The 20,278-nt window shown below is 38.8% G+C and overlaps 1 protein-coding gene across 6 annotated transcripts in view; it reads left to right on the top strand.

Annotated features, from left to right (window-relative positions):
• The window catches only part of ADAMTSL1 (ADAMTS like 1), a 481,138-nt gene that overhangs the window by 366,691 nt on the left and 94,169 nt on the right, over positions 1-20,278 (top strand). For all 6 annotated transcript variants that reach the window (XM_066987715.1, XM_066987719.1, XM_066987716.1 and 3 more), the window contains 4 exons: positions 7,064-7,114; positions 10,048-10,252; positions 11,929-12,076; positions 15,973-16,057. In XM_066987715.1, coding sequence (XP_066843816.1) covers positions 7,064-7,114; positions 10,048-10,252; positions 11,929-12,076; positions 15,973-16,057 — 489 coding nt within the window. The remainder of the gene's footprint in view (positions 1-7,063; positions 7,115-10,047; positions 10,253-11,928; positions 12,077-15,972; positions 16,058-20,278) is intronic.

The following is a 20,278-nucleotide window of genomic DNA, read 5'->3' as shown; positions in this document are numbered from 1 at the left end:
CATCTCTGAGGTCACGTTTCCAGCAACATTGTTCTGTGTTTTTACCAATGGGATCTATTGCTTATGTACTGCCTGTCTCTGCAACACATTCATGTGGGATTTTCTGAGTCACATAATTCTAATGATGTTTTTACCAGGACATTTCAATACTGTATAAAGACTTATACAGGCATCTTCAGCAAAGATTCTAATTTCATGCAGCAGCTGTCTCAAAAACTTCATATTAGCAAGCTTGTAACATGTGGGATTCTTTTTATCACTTTGCAGTAAATGCCGGTCTGATCTACACAGGCATAAATCCTTGTATTTACCCAGAGCACTATCTGTAAGCCTACTACCAGAAATAATGTTAGTACCTCTGGAAAAAAATAAAAATTAAAATTAAAATTAAAAAAAAAGGAAAAATCTCTAGCTCAAGCAAAACTTTACACCCAATGATCTAAAAGAATTCTCAAACATGAATGGCTTGTGTAGTCCTGCAGCAAAACTGCAAACTCCTTTTCCTCCCATCAAAGTTTTTCTTTTGGCATTCTCACTTAACTATCACAGAACATTCTTACCTAACACCACATCTATCTGGTGCCAGAGGCAGGCCTGAGCAAAAAGAAACTTAAATTTAAATAAAATTTTACTTTTTTAACTTTTAGCTGATCTAACAAGAACAATGCAGTATAAGTCAAAGCACACAAAAGTATAGGATATTAATCCAGAGGATTGAGAAATCCCTTCATAGCATAAATCATCAGTAATCCTAAGGTCCAATACACTTAGTGAAGTGAAAGTATATACAGTTTATTGGGCAAAAGTGTGCATGATAACTTTTATACACTTCATTCAAGAGAAAAAGAAGTAGCAATGAGTAAATATGTATGATTAAAAGGGCAACACTAAGTATCCTTTTAATCAGTAACAAAAGTCTCCTTACTTCATTACAAATTGGCAGCTGAAACAGAAAATTGCCAACTGTATAATTTTTAGCTTGTTAGCAACTTCTCTAACGGTATTGAAGTAGACAGCAATTAAGACACAAGTATTGCATCAGTGCAGTGTTCCTATTTTCACATTTCACATTTTTTTTACATTATTTTTGGAAAATGAATGAAACCAGAGTGCTGGTGTGTTTCTTAAAAGATGAGCAGCACTCTATGATTTACACAGTAGCAGCCATAGATCAGCAATGATGAGAGGGGTCTGAGATGTAATGACTCATTTATTGTTATTGCCCTCAAGTGAGACATATGAAAGATTTTAATTTTGTTTTGAATACTCTTTCACATAAAATATCCCACATTTACTGCAGATACTGGGCTTTTTGACAACATCCCAGCTTTTTGCATGGATGTAGGACACTGGTCATGACAATGCCCTTTCCAGATCTTTGCCTCAGGCAAATGGTCATTTCTGTGGATTTGCATTCTTACTTAAATTCTTAATTTGTTACAGGGGGTTTAGAAAGACTTTCTGTCTTGCAGTTTTGTCTGAACTTTGTTTGCCTCTAATTGCTGGATCTGGTCTGAATTTTCACAGCCAATCACATACATATGAAAGTTCCTAAAAACAGAGAAGCTCATCAGCTAGAAACAGCAGTTCCATGGGGAGATGAGACATGAAGGTTTTAAAAACAGAAGGGGAGGGGAAAAAAAAAAAAAAAAAAAAGGAAAAAAAAAAGAGGAAAAAAAGCCTTTTGCACCAGCATGGCTGAATTTGCATGTGCTAGAAACTAATACCAATAGATGACTGGTATTAGCAAAAAGTGTGCTGCCTGCAAATGAGAGAGCACAGTCAATGTCAGTCATTCCATTTGTAATTGTAAAGGGTGATACTTTGACAAGATAAAAAACTACAGAGGTACTACCTAAGCTCCCAGAGCCAAAGTCATACATTATGTACAGGAAATGGGGAAGAATTTTAGTATGCAAAAAACAGTTCAAAGCAGCAGGAAAGGAATCATTCGGTAAGTCTTTGGGAAGACTAAAGACTAAATTGGAACCAGTGATACATCAAGTAGAAATGGCAGCATATATGTCTCTAGATACAGATGTAGCTGAAGAATGAGCTGACAGCACTGGCAATGTTTTGATAGTTTTAACTAGGGTCAATTGAGTGCAAGAGTAGAGTAAAGATGAGTTGCAGGTACTCCCAATGCCTAAAGAAGCAATTTTATTCTCAAGACAAATAGACAAAAGCTAGAATTACTGGGTAGGGCAAAAGGCATTTAAATTAAGCTAGAAAATAATTTTGTCAGAACAGGTAGGGAGGGTGGGCCAGGAAGCATCCATCAGAGCATTAAAACACGTGAATAGTAGAGCAAATTCAGGGGATAATTTATATTAAAGAAAAATACAAAGGCAGAAACAAGCTGTTAGGATGCATCAGATAACAAACCACAAAGTGGGAAAATAGGTCTTGTACTGTAATAAATATCAGATACAGGTATCTGTCTGTCCAACATGAAGTTATAGGAAAACAATCTATTTTTGTTAAGTCCTAGAAGAGACCTGAACTGCAGCAAGTAGTAAAATAGTCACTAAAAGACAGTGGATATCCCATTGTTAATAAAATTAATTTCTGTCCTTGTATCAATCATTCTTTATCCATACCACCATAAAATATTAAACAGAATATAAAAGGGAGAAAATTTTCAGAAACATTACAGTCGTGCTACAGGAAGGAAGCATTTTCGCTGCTTCCAATTGATAACACCTATTTCAAGTTCTGTAAAGAAATTAGTCTTTAGCAACCTATGCTAGTGATAAGTAAACTATGTTTTTTAGAATTTCAAGTCTATATACCATGAAGAAGTCATTTATCATAAAGATGAGATACTGTGCTGAACAGACATACTGTCTAAAGTGTGAGGTTTCTAGAGGTTGACATAGAAGTATAGCTTTCTCAGCAATCCTTCATAAATTTAAGTAGGTTATTTAAATATCCATTGAGTCCATCTAAAAATGTTTAGGTAGTGAACATCGGCTTTCACCAGTCTACAAAATGCTAAGAATACATAAAAACATTAAAGACAAAATACATGGTGGTTCTTCAAGTTCCACACTGATTGAGTGTAATATCATGAACTAATTGTAAAGTGACCTATACCTAAAGGATTAAGCACAGTGATCAAGAAAACAAAAATGGAATTCATACTGGCTGAGAACTACAGTTCCCACTACCTGCAAAATTAGGCATTCAAAAATAAATGTTGCCAGTAACTAAGATTAGTAGATGTCATCAACCCTAGCTCTAAATAGAAATAGTGGTAATTTTACAGAGTAACACATGGAAAATCTTAACAGGTACCATATTGTTAAGTGTCTCAATATCTGTTTCTCAGGGCAGAAAGTGATCTTGTAGCAAAAGGTGATAACATCTCACTGTGGTATCTTCACTGAGCACTGTGCAAGGAGGGTGCAGTGTCACACACCTTAGTGCCAGGATTTGTAGTGTTAAATTGGAGACTTTTTCACAAGCCTGTCCAGTGATAATCACAATTCTCTGGGGGTTTCTGGCTTGGATGCTAAACCCATGCCTTATATGATGAACTTTTTCAGGTCTTCCAAGTGTTCCCTCCCTTTCACTTCATGAATTAGCTGTCCACAACCAGCTTACCTGCTTCAACTTTTTATTATTATCTACCAATTGCTGTTAATATCCTAAGCACACTTCAGGCTGTTTCTTAGATGGTATAGCCCCTGCCCTAATCATTGATTCTCAAGTCTAGTACATTTCAGCAAATGCCTAAACCTTCAGTGTATGAGTCCCCAAGAGGAAGTAGGAGGAGGTGTTCCAGTCAATAGGGAGTGTGGGCAGCCCTGCTCAGACCCCCATGCCTGGCTCAGCTCGGCGGGCTCCTGACCCAAGAGCTGTGGGCATGAAGGAGAGGGAGGCAGAAAGGGCTGTCCAAGAGAGAATCATCGGGGAGCTACAGGAGAAAGGCGACTGAGCCTGCCGTTTGTGCTAAGGGGTTAGCTGGAGGAGGAGATGGAGCTACAAAGGAAGACAGCACTGAACATGACTTTCAAGGAAAGCTGCTGCAGGCACCCGTCCCAGGGGAAAGCCAAATGTTTGCGGAGATGGCAGACCTGGCTGCTGCACACCCACCTCTGGCATGTGGAGTTCCTGTTCCAGCTGGACATATGCCTTGGAAGAGCAATTGTACTGAAGCTGCCAGCACTCAGGAGGAAAACAAACACATCTGTAGAGTATGTGACACAGCTTGTAGGTCGAAGAGACATGAGAGATTTCAGGCATGAGAGACACAACAAGTCTTCAAAATTGCTTCATGCTCCTGCTCCTGCCAGAGCAAGTTTTTTCTGGGTGTTGTGTGAATTAGTCCTGTCTGCTACTCCCACATCAGCCAGAAATTTCAGTATAGTAGGAGAACTATTATTTGCTCTGCTCTTTTAGCACATTATACTCATCGCATTGTCTGAGTAATGAACAGTGGTCAAATCCTGTATCCTAGATCTCTTCTGTATTTTTGTAGGATTATGATGGATTGATAGGTTCATGGAATTTAAGCCACTCTGTCCAGTTAAAAAGTACATGATTCACCACAGTCATACGTGTGGGTTTTGTTTTCTTTTTTTATAGTCCACTTAGGTCTGCTTTTTTTGTGTGTGCAAACAAACAAAACCAATAAGACTAGCTAATAAAAATCCAGTTGCCATTAATGGTACAATTCCCATCTGCTGTTCTGTTGTATCTTCAAGTTGATGTTCAAAGTCATAAATCTAAATTTTGTGTGTTAGTGTGAGGGTCTTTTTCTCTATTGTGACCATATGGCTTACCTTGCTGGGAATCACCATCTTGCAGTAGTAATATGAGAGCCTCTGGCAGCCTCTCACATGCACAAGGACAGTGTCAATAATCCTTTGGAGCTTTATACCATTTACAGAAATGCAATTTATGTATGCAGAATTCTTTGAGGGTAAGCCTTTCCAATGACAATATTAATTTAGTGCCTTGTAAATGTTATTTAATCTTCACAACAGTGTTTGGACGTGGTACAGTTATTTCCACTGGAATGGCCTTGGATATTATGCATTGTAATGCATATAGACCTGGATTATGCATACAGACTGTGTTTATTAGAAAGACAACATTTCTCACTGCAATGAGAGAGAAATGTTTTGAAATGTCTTTCTTTCTTAGGCAGTAGATGCTTTTATAGTATAATTATTGCATTTCTGAACTTGGTATATTAATCTTTTTTCCAACCATTCCTCAGCAAGCTGATGAGCTGGAAAGCGCAAGAGGCTTCGGAGTGCTCAGAGAACTCAGCAGCAGTGGTAGGGCAGTCGGGGAAACAGCACAGATTCCCAAAAGCATCAAAAAAGAAAAAAAAAATCTGTTTCTCACTTTTGCAGGCATTTACCAGTCAGTCTAAGTCTGAACTAAGTCTGAAGACTTTCTTGCTGGCCATTGCATAAGTGATACATTTGTCTTTTCCAAAGTTTCCCAATACCAGATCTGTCTGCCCTATATTTTTAGTTTTTGTGGAGATGGGCAGCTCTCTGTAGATACAAATATCTTGTAGACCAGCACAGAGGACTCCTGTGACTGCAAAGGTTGCTAACCTGAGAAGGAGCTGTTCATAATTCATCACACACTCCCAGGGCTTCTGTGTCTTTCCGTGCTTTAGCTGGAAAATTCCAGCACACTGACCTAATGCTGACTCTTCACTGTGAAAACACAATGGGATCCATTCTCCTATCACAGTCAAATTGCCCATAAAAACGCTGTTGACTGAAAGAAGACTTAGCATGTCAAGTCTCCTTTGAATGCTTAGACCACTTTTCAGGGAACTGTTTTGAGGATGGGGAATACTTTCTCCCTTCCCTGTCCTTTGCTCTCTTCTCCTTACAGAAATGCACAGCAACATACATATAATCTCTTTTCTATATAAGGCTCTCAAACACCACCCTCATTCTTTTCAGCCAGTTTCCTCTCATTCTTACTTGTGTAGGGACATGCTCTCTATTCTACTACAAAAGGCATTCACTCTGATAGTTCTGTCCACCTGCACCATCTAAGTCCACTGTTGCACACTGGCTCTGATGAAGCTGTCTTATGAGGTGCTCTGGGATCATGTTTCACATTAATAGACATGCCTAGTAATTGGGAGAGGATGTGGGAAGAAAGTTACTCTGTCAGAATCTATAAAAAGTGCAGACAAAGTATGAAATTCCAGGCTAGCAATTCAGTGAGTCCTTGGAGTTGCCAATATGTCAAGTTATATCCATCTCACACGTTATGGGCATGATAATGGTTCAGATAATTACTAATTTTGATCTGCACTATTGCCTGTTATAAAAGATGTTATATGCTTTACATGTTATGCTAATTACATTTTAGCTAACCAAGCCAATCAGTCATGTCAGTGCCAAAGAAAAAATAGCAATCCCTGACATGTTACTCTTCTCTCCAGTTCCTTCTGGCTTCCAGTAAAGCTCAAATAATGAGACAGGTTCTGAAGATGAATGAAATGCAACAGATTTAAAGTGGAGAGACATGAATTGCAGATTTGTTTACTTGCACTGTGGTATTCTCAGTTTCTAATCCCAGCCCCGCTTAAAGCAGACATTTTATCTGAAGGGCAGAAACAACCATATAATAGCTAAAAAAGGGTTTGATCTAGAGCTCTCTGAAACAGACAGTTCTCCTATTATCTTCAGTGACTTTGGATCCAAACTCTAAGAAAGTATTACATGTAGATTCTTTTTTCTTTATGGCAGATAGTCACCTTAGAAATTTAAGTAATATTTGAACAGTTCATTTGGATCATTTGTGTTAATAGGTTGGCTCTTAGTCAAAGAATAGTATCTTCATAAAAATAAAGTAGCAATTGGTGTTTTGATCTTTGAATGCTTTGGAAACTGTTGGATGAAAGCAAAAGTTTTAAATGTGAAACTGAGGTAAAATATCTTCTTTGTTATGTTTTATATATATAGAGAGAGATATAATATTGTGAAGAAAAAAAATAAATTGTATAATGTAATCATTTAGTGTTTATTTTATTATGTGTACCTTCTACTCAGAGGGTTGGCATTATTGTTCCTAACAGTGATGGATACAAGCAGATCATGCCCTATGACCTCTACCATCCCCTTCCTCGGTATGTAAAACAATCAACCAGATGCTAGGATTAACTAATACATTTACAGCTTTTTTAGTCTTCTCTGTATTTCTGCTTTGCTCTCAAATCAAGATAACAGATGTGTCTTTCCTCTTGCTCTGAATGCTGCACGTTAACCTGCAGATGTTCAGGCACTAACCTGTTATAAATTCTATTGCTGCAGAGCTGAAACGGTATTCTAGCTGAAGCAGTAATGTAGCTTTATTAAGTGTATGGTCCCTTTCTTTCTCTCTCTCCCCCCACCCATCCCCACCCTACCCATCCCTCCATCTTCTTTCTCACCTTTCCTTTTCCCTCCCTTTATTCACCTCTGAACAGGACTGTGATCTGTGGCTTTGCAATGAACCATCAGATCTCTCTCTCTGACAGTGCTGTTTCCTGCATGCTTATAAATTGTGAAATTTTCATTTTAGACAGCATTTGTGATATGTCCTGATCCAGCAAACCAATGCTAATGCCTTCCCAGGGGCATTAATCCATTGGCTCCTCTGAGAACTCAGAGATCAGGGACAGGAATAGGGTCAAGGCCTGGTGTATGTTATTTAATATCTCACAATTAAAATGTCTTTAATGTAAGACGTGAGATTCTTATGAAAATAATTACCTGAGTAATTACTTTTAAAACAGTTAATAAGGCTTGTGCTGATAAAAATGCTGAAGGAGAATAACCTGTTGGGTTTGAAACACTGCCTGGACATGCAGTGATACTGTGCTTTGTTTCTTCCTTTTTTAATTTATTGTGTTCCATAGTATCATGCCACAGGGGGAAAAAAAAAAAAAAAAGGAAAAAAAAAAGCTTCCTTGGTAACACGTTAGTCTCAGCTTGGTGAAGAAATCATACACAGACCACAGTGAGTGGCTAATGGAAGACACAGCCACAGATCAGTTCTCTCAGAGACAGAGACAGCAGACACTGAACAGAATATGAGGTTGGCACAAGAGAGGGCTAAGCCAGAAGGACAAAATATGTCCTTCCTCCCAACCTGCTGAGTTTAGGAAAAATAAAAAATAAAAATAAAAAAAATCCCCCAAACCAACCAACCAACCTAACATACACACACACACACAAAAGTACTTGTCTGTTAGTGGCACCTAATATCAGGGGCAGAGGAGAATGACAAACACTCCTGGAGAAGTAGAGACAAAATTTGGGAAAGAGTTTTTGCAAGATTTCCCTATTTATCCCTCTGCCTTGAATTTTGTCACCAAGGAAAGGTACAGTTCAGTAGATACAGTGCTTACTTTAATGCATTACCATTTCCTCCCACAGATCCTCAGCATTGCACCCCTTGTAACTCAGAAGGAGCTGTGACTCCTTCTTGAAGAGCTGTACGGCAGAGAAAACTTTTAGCTTTCTGTCTTATGTTCATATAAAACCTAAAGACCAAACTGCTGGCCAAGATTTAAGCTGATTTGTATTGCCAAGGTTGCACAAGGCATCCAGCAGCCTGTCCCAGTGACTCCATGGAATTCCAGCCACAGCGCTCCTATGCCTACCTCAGGCTGGTGGCAGGAGTTTCTGCTGCTTCCAAATTTCAGTTTGAGACTTCTTCATTTAGATTTTTGGTATTTAGAAACCTTAGCTGGGAAAGTTGTCCAGAAGAGCATATTTGTCCAGAGGTAGCATATTTGAATTAAAAATGTTGTCCATTTACCCATTAATGACATACAGAGCTTATGCAGAACACATGATGATGGATAAGACATGGTGTAAATGTGGTTTGACCACTTCTGTGTGGTACGTCATAGAATTAGTCAGTGGATTTGCCATTCATAAACAGCTGTTAATATAAACCATTTCACAGAGGGTTTTACTGCACTTTCAGCCATTAGCCAGCTGTGGGTAGTGCTTAAATGTGCTAGAGCTGGTCAGAATAAGATGGGTTGATATGATGAAAAGTCAGAGGGAAAGTATTTTTCATTTTGTTTAACAATTTTGGTGATCCTTTAAGGGTTACTTAAAAATAATTCCTTTGTTGTGATTAGGAAGAAAAAAAGTCAAAAAATGAAAAATTGTGACCAAAATCAATCTTTCAAATATTCTTTTAAATTTTCTTGTCAAAAGGAATAGCCACACTCATGACTGTCATGGCAGTAGTCCTGTGTCCTCTCTGTGACAGTGGTTTGAATATGAGAGAGGAAATACCGGTCTGCATTTTATGCAAACAGATATACACACATATAAAATGATACATACATTAATGTATATGCATCATTGTAAAAAAAAAAGATTGTTCTCATAAGTAAGTATGCATGACTTTTCAGAACATATGCATTGTTCTGGGAATTTGTCATTACATTTTCAAATGGCACCTGTTGAGAAAAGATGGTTTCTGAATTCCTCCCACTGTCTCAGATGTAAAGAAACAAGGCCTATGTGGTCTATATCATGTAACCTGTCAGTATAGCCTCCTCTTCTCTTCTTTGATAATTTCCACTAATCCTTTTTTTTTTTTTTTTCCCTCAACTCAGTTGTTTTGCCCAAAAAAAACACTTCTTTTTCCCTATATATTCTAGCAAAAGGAACATCATAAGTTCAGGAGCTTACTGACCCTCTAGTAATATGTAACAAAGACTTCTCAGAATCTGGCAAGTTGTGGAGTTATGATAATCCCATCAATTAAATAAAAGGAATCAATTTAAAAGTATTTACAGTTTCTATGGTAGTAGTTATGGGTTTAGTGGAGAGAGGAAGTTTCACATTACTATTCTGTGACTTAAAGACAGCACCCATTGGAGTCCTTTGTAGTTATCACCATTTATAAAACATGTATGTGCAATTTTTACTGATGGTAACCAGAAATAAAAGAAAACCAACTGCAGTTAACGGTTTATGCGTTTGTGGGGCTGTGATGGGATCAGCAAGGGTTCCTTTTCCTAACACCTCTCTGTTACATTTTGCTTTTTCCCAGGTGGGAAAGTACACCCTGGACTGCCTGTTCTTCCTCCTGTGGAGGGGGCATTCAAAGCCGCAGTGTCTCATGTGTGGAGGAAGACATTCAAGGGCATATTAGCCCTGTGGAAGAATGGAAATGCATGTATACTCCGAAGATGCCTGTTGTCCAACCTTGCAATATATTTGACTGCCCAAAGTGGCTTGCTCAGGAGTGGTCACCGGTAATGAGTTTCACTTTGATGGTTTTGTATTTACTGTATTAAGAATACATCTTTTAATCAGATAATAATGCTAATAGTTTAGTAAGCATGCTGAATTAGTAAGTTTCATTATTTTCCTGCCTCGTTACCATGACCTCTGTTTCAATGATGCTATTTGTCTATCTACAAAGTAAATACTGAGGTTTAGTGTATTAATAGGATTAGTGTGATTAACGAGAATGATTGAAGAATAAATCAGATTTGTAATAGTGATTTGTGATCCTCTACTAACAATAGACTGAGAACATGAATGAAATGCACAAAACAAAAGCAGTAAGCTATTTGTGAACATGACATCCTGATCTCCAAATTGGAGAGAGATGAATTCGAAGGGTGGGCCATTCAGTGGATAAGAAATTGGCTGGATGATTGCACCCAGAGAATGGTGGTCAACGGCTCTATGTCCAGGTGGAGGCCAGTGACGAATGGTGTACCTCAGGGGTCTGTCTTGGGACTGGTGCTGTTTAATATCTTTATCAATGACGTAGTGGGATTGAGTGCACCCTCAGCAAGTTTGCAGACAACACCAAGCCGAGTGGTGTAGTCGATACAACAGAAGGAAGGGAAGCCATCCAAAGGGACCTGGACAGGCCAGAGAAGTGGGCCCATGTGAACCTAATGAGGCTCAACAAGTGCAAGTGCAAGGTGCTGCACCTGGGTCGGGCCAATCCCAGACTTGAGCACAGACTGGGAGAAGAACTCACTGAGAGCAGCCCTGCAGAGAAGGACTTGGGGGTTCTGGTGGATGAAAGGCTCGACATGAGCCAGCAGTGTGCGCTTGCAGCCCAGAAGGCCAACTGTGTCCTGGGCTGCATCAACAGAGGGGTGGCCAGCAGGGAGAGAGAGGTAATTCTTCCCCTCTACTCTGCCCTTGTGAGGCCCCACTTGGAGTGCTGCGTCCAGGTCTGGGGCCCCCAGCATGTGAAGGATGTTGATCTTTTAGAGTAGGTCCAGAGGAGTGCCACAAAGACGATCAGAGGGCTGGAGCACCTCTCCTATGAAGACAGCTGGGGCTGTTCAGCCTGAAGAAGAGAAGGCTCCAGGGAGACCTCATTGCACCTTTTCAATACTTAAAGAGAGCTTACAAAAAAGATGGAGAGGGAGGTGAAAACATGATGTACCTTATCATAAATAATAAATAAATAAATAAATAAATAAAGACTTAATTGTCTGAGGGAAGAAAGGCTAAATAGTTTCCCATTCTGTTTGGTGCTATGTTTCAAAATAGCTGTGTCACCCCTGTTAACCCATAAGCTCCAATACTTTGTTTAAGCAAAGCAGAGTGGCTCCAGGTGAAGTTGACAGGGTGTTACTGAGCAAATCCAATCTGGGATGGATGGCCACAAGCCAAGTATCCAGTGCTGGGAGTGTGACACAGAAAAAAAAAAATGTTCCACAGGCTAAATGTCTAAACCAAATAAACGTGCAGAACACAAAGGCAAATATATATGCCAATTTTATGCCTAATCTTTAACTACCAAATATTATGAATAATTTATGATCAGGGTTGAGTGTTTCTGTATCATGTTTTGACCTCTGCTGTACATGTACTTCTGTTGCACATTCCCTTTTTATTTGTCACACTCATGGCCTACCGCAATCATTGCCTCATTCCTCCTTTTATTTCCTTTTTCCAGTGCACTGTGACCTGTGGGCAAGGGCTCAGATACCGTGTGGTTCTTTGCATTGATCACAGAGGGATGCATACAGGAGGCTGTAGCTCTAAAACAAAGCCACACATAAAAGAAGAATGCATTGTACCCACTCCTTGCTACAAACCCAAAGGTAATGAGAGAAAGATTCTCATAAAGTTTTCAGCATTTTTCCATGTTGAGCAATTTTGTTTTGTCATTAGTAGCACTGTTGCCACCTGCACTGAATCCTGAATTTTCACATTTAAGGCCTGCCATTCCTGTTCCAGTTTGCCTGCTAGCCAGGTAGAGTGAATGCTGGCTCTTCATTCTTATAAGCTCTAGGGTTTTGTTAATTTGTGATCCAGCAAGCAAAAATACATGTAAATTTGACCACAGTGTAAGCAGTTTAAACCACATTGATCATATCAAAGCTAAACTTGTACTGTATTCTAAAGGAATTAAATATGTAAATAACATTCAAATTAGATAAACGTAGCCATAATTTTAAAGAGCCTGTTCACAACTTGGATGCTTAAATCAGACAGAAGCAAGCATTGTGTATTGCACCATGAAGTTCCTCTTACTAGCAAGGCTGCAAAAATACTTGAAGCATCTTTATACAAGGGGGACTCACAATCGGTATGGTTTCTTGACTTGGGCCCCATAGAGAGTAAGATTGGGGTAAATTCCCCAAAGTTTATTGAGAGAAGGACAAACTTCTCGAGCCCTTTAGATGTTCTTATGGGATAGAAGTCCCATCAGTCCTGGAGACTAGGTAAATGGGCAATGGCCAGTAGCACCAGTCCCAAGAATTTGTTTCCACAGGTATATCAGTGTGTATGTGTTTGTATGTATGTACATCTCTATTGATGAAACCTTTTTGTGTCTGTACCTTCAGTAATTTATGGTAATTTCTGGGCTCCAGCAATGTAGTTGAACTTAATTAGAGACTTAAACTCCAACATAAGAAAAAATCAATTCCTTCTGAAAAATGAATTGCTGGTCCATATTAAGAACCTTTATTATGAAGTGACCTGCGACTTCATACTGATCCGAGGTGGAAAAGTGAAATTTGGAATTGTAGTTTCTGTGCTCACTGGCCTGTATTAGACAAGCTTGTCAAGCTGCAATGTTTCAGTCTGTCTGGAACATGGGAATTCACTGCATCTACCAGCCACCCAGTGGCAAAACCCAGATGCAGAGCCTCAGGGGAGCAATGGGTGTGTTTACACTGCACACTGCTGGACAACATGAGCTCAGTCAGCCCATGTTCCGGGATGAATAAAAGGCTCGTGCTGGCTGCGCTAGCATGACTCTGAGATGCAGTGGGCTTGGGCTCAGTCAAACAGCCACATTTATGGGGCTTTATCTGTTTATAATGTTCAGATCCCAAGTAAAGCAAACTCCTGTTTGCCTGCAGCTTGCAGTGTAAGCAAAATGCAGTAAGACGCCAAAAATCAGGTGGTGTATACCACCCACAACTGACTTCTGCCTATGGAACCTGGGAAAAGCTGCAAGACCAGCTAGGAAAGCTATGCTTGCCTGCATCAAGAAGACTCTTCCAATGGGATTTGTCTGGGAACAAATGGCAGTTGTACATGTCTGCTTGCTGGAAGCAGACTCTTGCAACAGAGTGGCATCTTCACCCTAGATGAATTCTTGTGGTGCACCTTGTAGTACATACATCATTAGTATCCGGTTGTAGGTGGTTATTTCTTTCTCCCATCTTTTCCCATGGGATGGAAGGCTCTACGTGAAGAATACTGTTTTGATTGGGTTTAATTTTACTCTTCTCTTGGTTCTGCAATTCTCTCTCAGTTCTTCCTCCATAATGAAGGTGGTAATATTTGAAGACCCATGTAACTGAGGGCTATATCATGCTTTCAGAAGAGAACTGGACCAGACATTCTCCAGAGGTCTCTTCCAATCCAAATTATCCCATTTATATGATGGAAACTTGTAATTTTTATGTCATGAATCTAGCATTATATATTTAAAGCAGTGGTTGTAGTAAAGTACCTCACTTCTGTTGAATGTGTTAATCTTAGCATGTTTTTTCCTTCTGGAGCTGGATTAAAATAAAGCAGGAAAACAATGTTCCTAGCTGATTAAAATATCAAAACAAAAACTGTGGAATACACTTTTACTTTAATGCACTGTGCTAAAGAAAATCAAAATACAAATAGTTGATGTTATTTATTTCATTTTAGTTTATTCAAGCACTCTGTTTTACACCAATAATGGGAAAAAAGGATAACCCTGGATTAAGAAATGATTTTCAATTTTAATAGAGAATGTGCATTCATGTAATAGAACTTTATGTATAATATAGGATTTAAGTGTTTTTCACTGGAACTCTCTTACAAAAACAGAGATTTTACCTTAATCTCCAAAATTAAAATGTCTTCAGTAGTTTATGTTAGGAGTGTTGTTTTTTGTTTTTTTTTTTTTGTCTAAACACACTGTATAACATCAACATTTCTGATCCTCCAAATCATTTTACAATGTAGATTATAATTGACTTTATCTGTCTCTCCTGTTGAATACACACCTCTAAAAAAGAAATCTTATTTAAAAAGTCATGTAGCAGACAACTGTACACGAGAGCTTTTGCTTTTTACAAGCACTTGCATCCAAGGAAAAAAAGTGTAGAAGCAAGATCTGGCTTTCCAAAACCCATAAAACAAGCTGCAATGCATATAAATAGAAATATCTCCTACATTTTTTGGATAACAAAAGTGGTAAAATATGGATTAAACTAAGAGCTGTGCTGGCAAATATTCATCCTCAAATGGCACTAATAAATATGTTAGAGTAAGAACTTGGCAAGCTATTTCTGGGAGACAGGCATAGTAACTATATTACTGTCCCTTTTTTTCCCGGCTAATATCTTGCTCCAAGAAAAGCTGCAGTAGCTGTGAAATCAAGTTGTAAATTATTGTTCCTCAATGATACATCTAACAGTTTGGAAATTTCATGTACATCTATGAAAAGGTCATTCTTATCCACAACAAAGTTACAGAAAATTCTCAAATATTCTAAATGACATTAATCTGCTCCTATTGGCAAATAAATATCTACACATTATCTAAACTTGAAAGGCTTATGTGGCTTGTGAATGGCAAATAAGCCTAGCCCTTGTTCTCTTTAGTGGTCTGAATTTCACTCTGTTTTATTTGTGTTTTTACCCTGATCCTGGCCCAAAACATTTTTGTTAAAATGCAGAGCTCATTTTCAAATTATGGTGCCAAATTTGCTCTTACTTTATACTCCTGTAGAGCTAAAACAGCTCCACTGCCTTCAGCTGAAATGCTCCACTTTGACACTGCATGAGAGTGGAATTTGGCTCAAAAAATGGAATGGCCCTGCACTCACCAGAACAGAGCAACTCTTTATGTTGTGTGCATATCCTGGAGGGGAGAAAAAGCAGCTCCACTGTTTTCCATCAGAAATGACAGAAAAAGTATCAAGCTCGTTTTTTAAATCCACACAGCCGATGAACTGATAAAGTTGAAAAGTATAGCTTGACCATTTTATTACAGTTTCTCTGGGTTTTGTGGTATCACTCATCAAATCAGGATTTTCTTCCTTTTTGCAATCTATCAAAAACAAGATTAATGTGTCTTCTGAAGTTCTAAAATTCAAGAGTGAGCACAAGGAGTTTATACCTTTTGCCTTCACAGCTTTCAATGAAGGGTCATTACACTTGCAAGTCTGACTCCAAAAAAATACTTTTAAATATGCCTAGTTTTGTAGCCCAGTTGTGTGTTCTGAAATATGACTTAATTCACCTTAGAACACCATAGCGTTTTTAGCTGCAATAATAAACTATCTGGTCATATAACTAATCTTGTGAGCTTTATAATCCAGGGCACAACTCCATAATAAGAACTCCATAATTCTGTCCCTTGTCCCTTTTCTCTTGTGCTCAGCCTCCATGTGAATGAAGACACACATGAGGCTTACTCAGTGAGAGAGGAGAGGCAGGCACACATAGGAGCACTGCTGCATGGTTTTTGTTTTGATGTGCTTGTGTTTGTTCTGTAGAGAAACTTCCTGTGGAAGCAAAGTTGCCATGGTACAAACAGGCTCAAGAGCTGGAAGAAGGAGCAGTGGTGTCTGAAGAACCATCGTAAGTCTTAAAAAAATTTTCACAACAGTTCCTTGTGAGATGAGGATCTGGAGCTGAACTGACGTGGTGGAAATTAGTGCACTTAAGGCTGTGTCACATTTAAGTATGAAGAGGCACAGTTTAAGAGGACAAATGCAGACTGAATTTGAATAAATATATGCATGTTTTATTTAAGGTCATTTACAATAATATTATAGTGTGAGTCTGTCTACCTAAAGTAGTTATATGGTGCACAACACCATTGTGTCTCAGCACCTCAGCACCTTTATTTATCATCACAATAGTCCTGTGAAATAAGAGGTAAAATACAGAGCAGCCAGTGAGGATCCCCACCCCCACCCTATCCCTCAAGAATAGTGTAGTAGCAGCAAATGAAGTGAATTAACTCTAACATAAAATAAATTAAAACCTCAGCCCTATGGTTTGGATTGCTTTATCATCATACTTCATAATTTCATGCGTTTTTCCCAACCTGCTTTCCTAGCCACTTAATCGCCCTTGCCTAGCCATCTTTGCAAGAGTGATCTCAGTCAACACCTTGTAACCCATTTATAAACCCAACTCATCCTCCTGCCATGGAACCTCTCGGATGGCAGATTTGCCTATGTATATACATTGACAATCCCTTTGCATGCCCTAGGCTGCCTGAAATAATGGAAACTACATTTCTCCTCTTAGGTATATAGAATTAATTCATTCTGTCCTTATTTTTCTTCTTTTTCTTTTTTTCTATTCATTTGTCTTCTGTTTTGTATATTTTGAGTCAGAAGGACATGGAGGGCATAAAATAGTAACAGTTAGTGCTGAAGAAAAAAAAGAAAGCCTACAATAAAAAAATGGAATAGAATATTTCCATATAGAGGTGATAGCTGCCTTTTTAACATATCAGTAAGAAAATCTAATTGTAGGAATCTGAACTGGTGTACCAAATTCATGACATGGTGCTGTTGAAAATATAATCTAGCAGTTTCCACATGCACTCCACTTCATTAACAGCAGAAGTGCAGGAGAATTTAGAAAAATTAAGTGACCTAAAAAACTCTCAGAAATTCCTTTAGAATTGTGTTTTATTGTACTTTATGAATAATTAATCATCCTTAGTCTAATAAAATAGCAATGAAAAGGACACTGCAGTAAGAATGGCATATCATATAAGCCATTAGCAATGAGACTGAGAAATTACATATACTATTATGATTATGTTTCTGATTTTTTATCCTGGAACTATGAAAAATGAGTGCTATAACTGTAACTTGTGTTCATAGTTTAATCAGTATCAGTTCCTCATGGCTGAGCACATGGTATTTTAGTTGCAACTGCAGCTGTGTATTGGACTAATAAATATTATTCATTATGCAATAGAATTGTAATTTTGGCACAGATTCAATTCTCCTGAATTGAATTTGTGTGCAACTGGAACATTGACACAGAGCAAGAGATATACATAAAGCACCCTCCGAATAATAAATTTATTAATCGATTTCTCATGTGTACATAAATGCATACATGTATACACATACATGTATACACACATGCATTTATATACACACGTTTATAAAACTGCAGATATTCACACGTGTATATATATATATATATTAGTAGCAGCTATAGCATATAATATAATAAGCCGTTTTACTGTTTCCAGAATGAACTTTGTTAGTTGATTCATTCACAAGCAAAGTCTAGAAAATTCTGTATTTCTGAATGTTTGCTTGTGGCTTGCTGCACTATAGCAAACCACTTAACTAAATGTGCATTTAGCAAACTGTAATTAACTTCTGAAGGCGTAAATAAAAATATGTATTGCCAGGTATTTTACCAAATGGAATCATGCTGATATGTGGTCATATTTGGAAAAATTTGCAGCAATTTCATACAGTGGCAAAGTTTGAAGTAAATTTTTTGAAGACTGTTGTTAGTACTGTAGAAAAAGAGTGCAGTAATATTTTATATGACTGTGTGTAGCTTTAAATATTAGCAAGAAGGGATTTGTATAGAATAAGCATATGCATTTTAATAAAATACTCTAGAAAAGCTTATGTGTATTACTTGTGGTGCTCTAACAGGGAAAGAAGAAGGAGTTCAAGAATTTTAAATAGTTTTAATTGCATCTATGACATCTCCTTACTTTACAGTTTTACTGTTGCAATAAAGGCCCTGACCTCCAAAGGTCTTGTTATCTTTTTACCCCATCTCACGCGACAGTTCAATGATACCAGTGGGATACTAATACAGTGGAGCACTGTCTAGTCTAAGTTCATTCTGCCATGGGGCAACATTTTGTACATTTCTTTCTCCTTACAAGGCACAACTCTGCAAGCATGAATAATCTTTATTTTAGGCTGATGAGAAATCGATATGACATTAAATTTAATTCAGCTATAGATTTTTATACATGTTGACTAGTAGCTAAAATAGAGGGTGAAAAGTCAGACTCTTTGTACAAACTTTCCCAAAGCTTGGAGATATCCATGTCTTGTGTTTAGCTTGGAATGATTTCTAGTGATAAGGCATGAGCCAGAAAGACCAAATAAAAACTTAGAAAGCTTGTGCTGAAAGGCACATCCATGCAATCCCTGTCTGTAAACCTTAACAGCCATATGCACATTGTTTCAGACTATCTAATCTGTTGACAGTGACCTTGAGTGGTGAACTTCCCCAGAAAATCGGTTTCAGTGCTTCACTATTAATAGTGTTTTTCTTTAATTTCTATCTTTAAACACATATTCCATTTAGGTTCTGTTTATTAGATTTTTTAAAGGCATACAGTGACATTTAAAAAAAAAAAAAAAAGAGACAAAACATTCAGAATTCACCAAGACAGTTAACAATCAACTTTGGTGCCAAGTTTTATAGCATCACTCGACTACATAACAATTTCAAATACACCAATATGTTGAAAAGTAAGGTGAATTACAAGATAATGCATCTTTTGGCTTCTCCTTCTGTAGCTAGAGAGACACAAGGTAGTATCCCATGGCTTACCATGCTGACAGATATTGGACTATCACCCATGTGTATTGACTGATAAATGGTCAGCGTGGAGTGTAGTTGCATGCTAATCTAAGTGTCAGAAATGGTGAGATTTTTTTTAGATGCTGGATCAAATGCCAGCTGGTGTGAGACTGTGTGTGATGTTGCCAGCTCTTTTGCTGATTGTGAATTTGAGTAATTAGAACATGACCACCTATTGACACCTATTTGAGCCAGCAGTGTGCCCTGGCAGCCAGGAGGGCCAGCCGTATCCTGGGGTGCATCAAGCACGGCATCGCTAGTAGGTCAAGGGAGGTGATTGTCCCGCTCTACTCTGCGCTGGTGCGGCCTCAGCTCGAGTACTGTGTGCAGTTCTGGGCACCACAGTACAAAAAGGACATTAAACTGTTGGAGAGTGTCCAGAGGAGGGCGACGAAGACAGTGAAGGGCCTAGAGGGGAAGACATATGAGGAGCGGCTGAGGGTACTGGGCCTGCTCAGCCTGGAGAAGAGGAGGATGAGGGGGGACCTCGTCGCAGTCTACAACTTCCTCGCGAGGGGGAGTGGAGGGGCAGGTGACCTGTTCTCTGTTATCACCAGTGATAGGACCCGCGGGAACGGTGTTAAGCTGAGGCAGGGGAAGTTTAGGCTGGACATCAGGAAGAGGTTTTTCACCAAGAGGGTGGTTGCACACTGGAACAGGCTCCCCAGTGAAGCAGTCACTGCACCAAGCCTGTCTGAATTTAAGAAGTGATTGGACTGTGCACTTAGTCACATGGTCTAAACTTTTGGGCAGACCTGTGCGGTGCCAGCAGTTGGACTTGATGATCCTCATGGGTCCTTTCCAACTCGGGATATTCTATGATACTATGATTCTATTTGATATTGGTTATCTACCTAAACATCTCATTTCTTTGTAGTGTCTTACTTTGCTGTAAATATTTTCAGAAGACACATCAGGGCTTGTAAAAAATAATTTTAATTGTGTGCTTCCCCTTCTCTGAGCAGGCCTTCCCCTTGCCCTAATTCAGTAGAGTGGAGCTGGTTTGAGGGTGGGAATTGAGCTGAGGGAGCCAGGACAGGCTTTCTCTGAGACCCTGTACCTCAGTTTGTCAGGGAGATGATGGGGAGAGGAGAGACAGCATGGAGTGGAGAGGGAGGAGTTGTAAAGCAGGAGACCTCCAGAGAAATGGTAAGCCAAGTGCTGAGAAGGCAGTACTGAGTTTGTGAGTGTATCTGCTAGAAGCTG

The sequence above is a fragment of the Anser cygnoides genome, chromosome Z (genome assembly GCF_040182565.1).
Source record: "Anser cygnoides isolate HZ-2024a breed goose chromosome Z, Taihu_goose_T2T_genome, whole genome shotgun sequence".
Classification (NCBI taxonomy): domain Eukaryota; kingdom Metazoa; phylum Chordata; class Aves; order Anseriformes; family Anatidae; genus Anser; species Anser cygnoides.
Note: the sequence above shows the minus strand (reverse complement) of the source record. Positions and strands in the feature narration are given on the sequence as shown.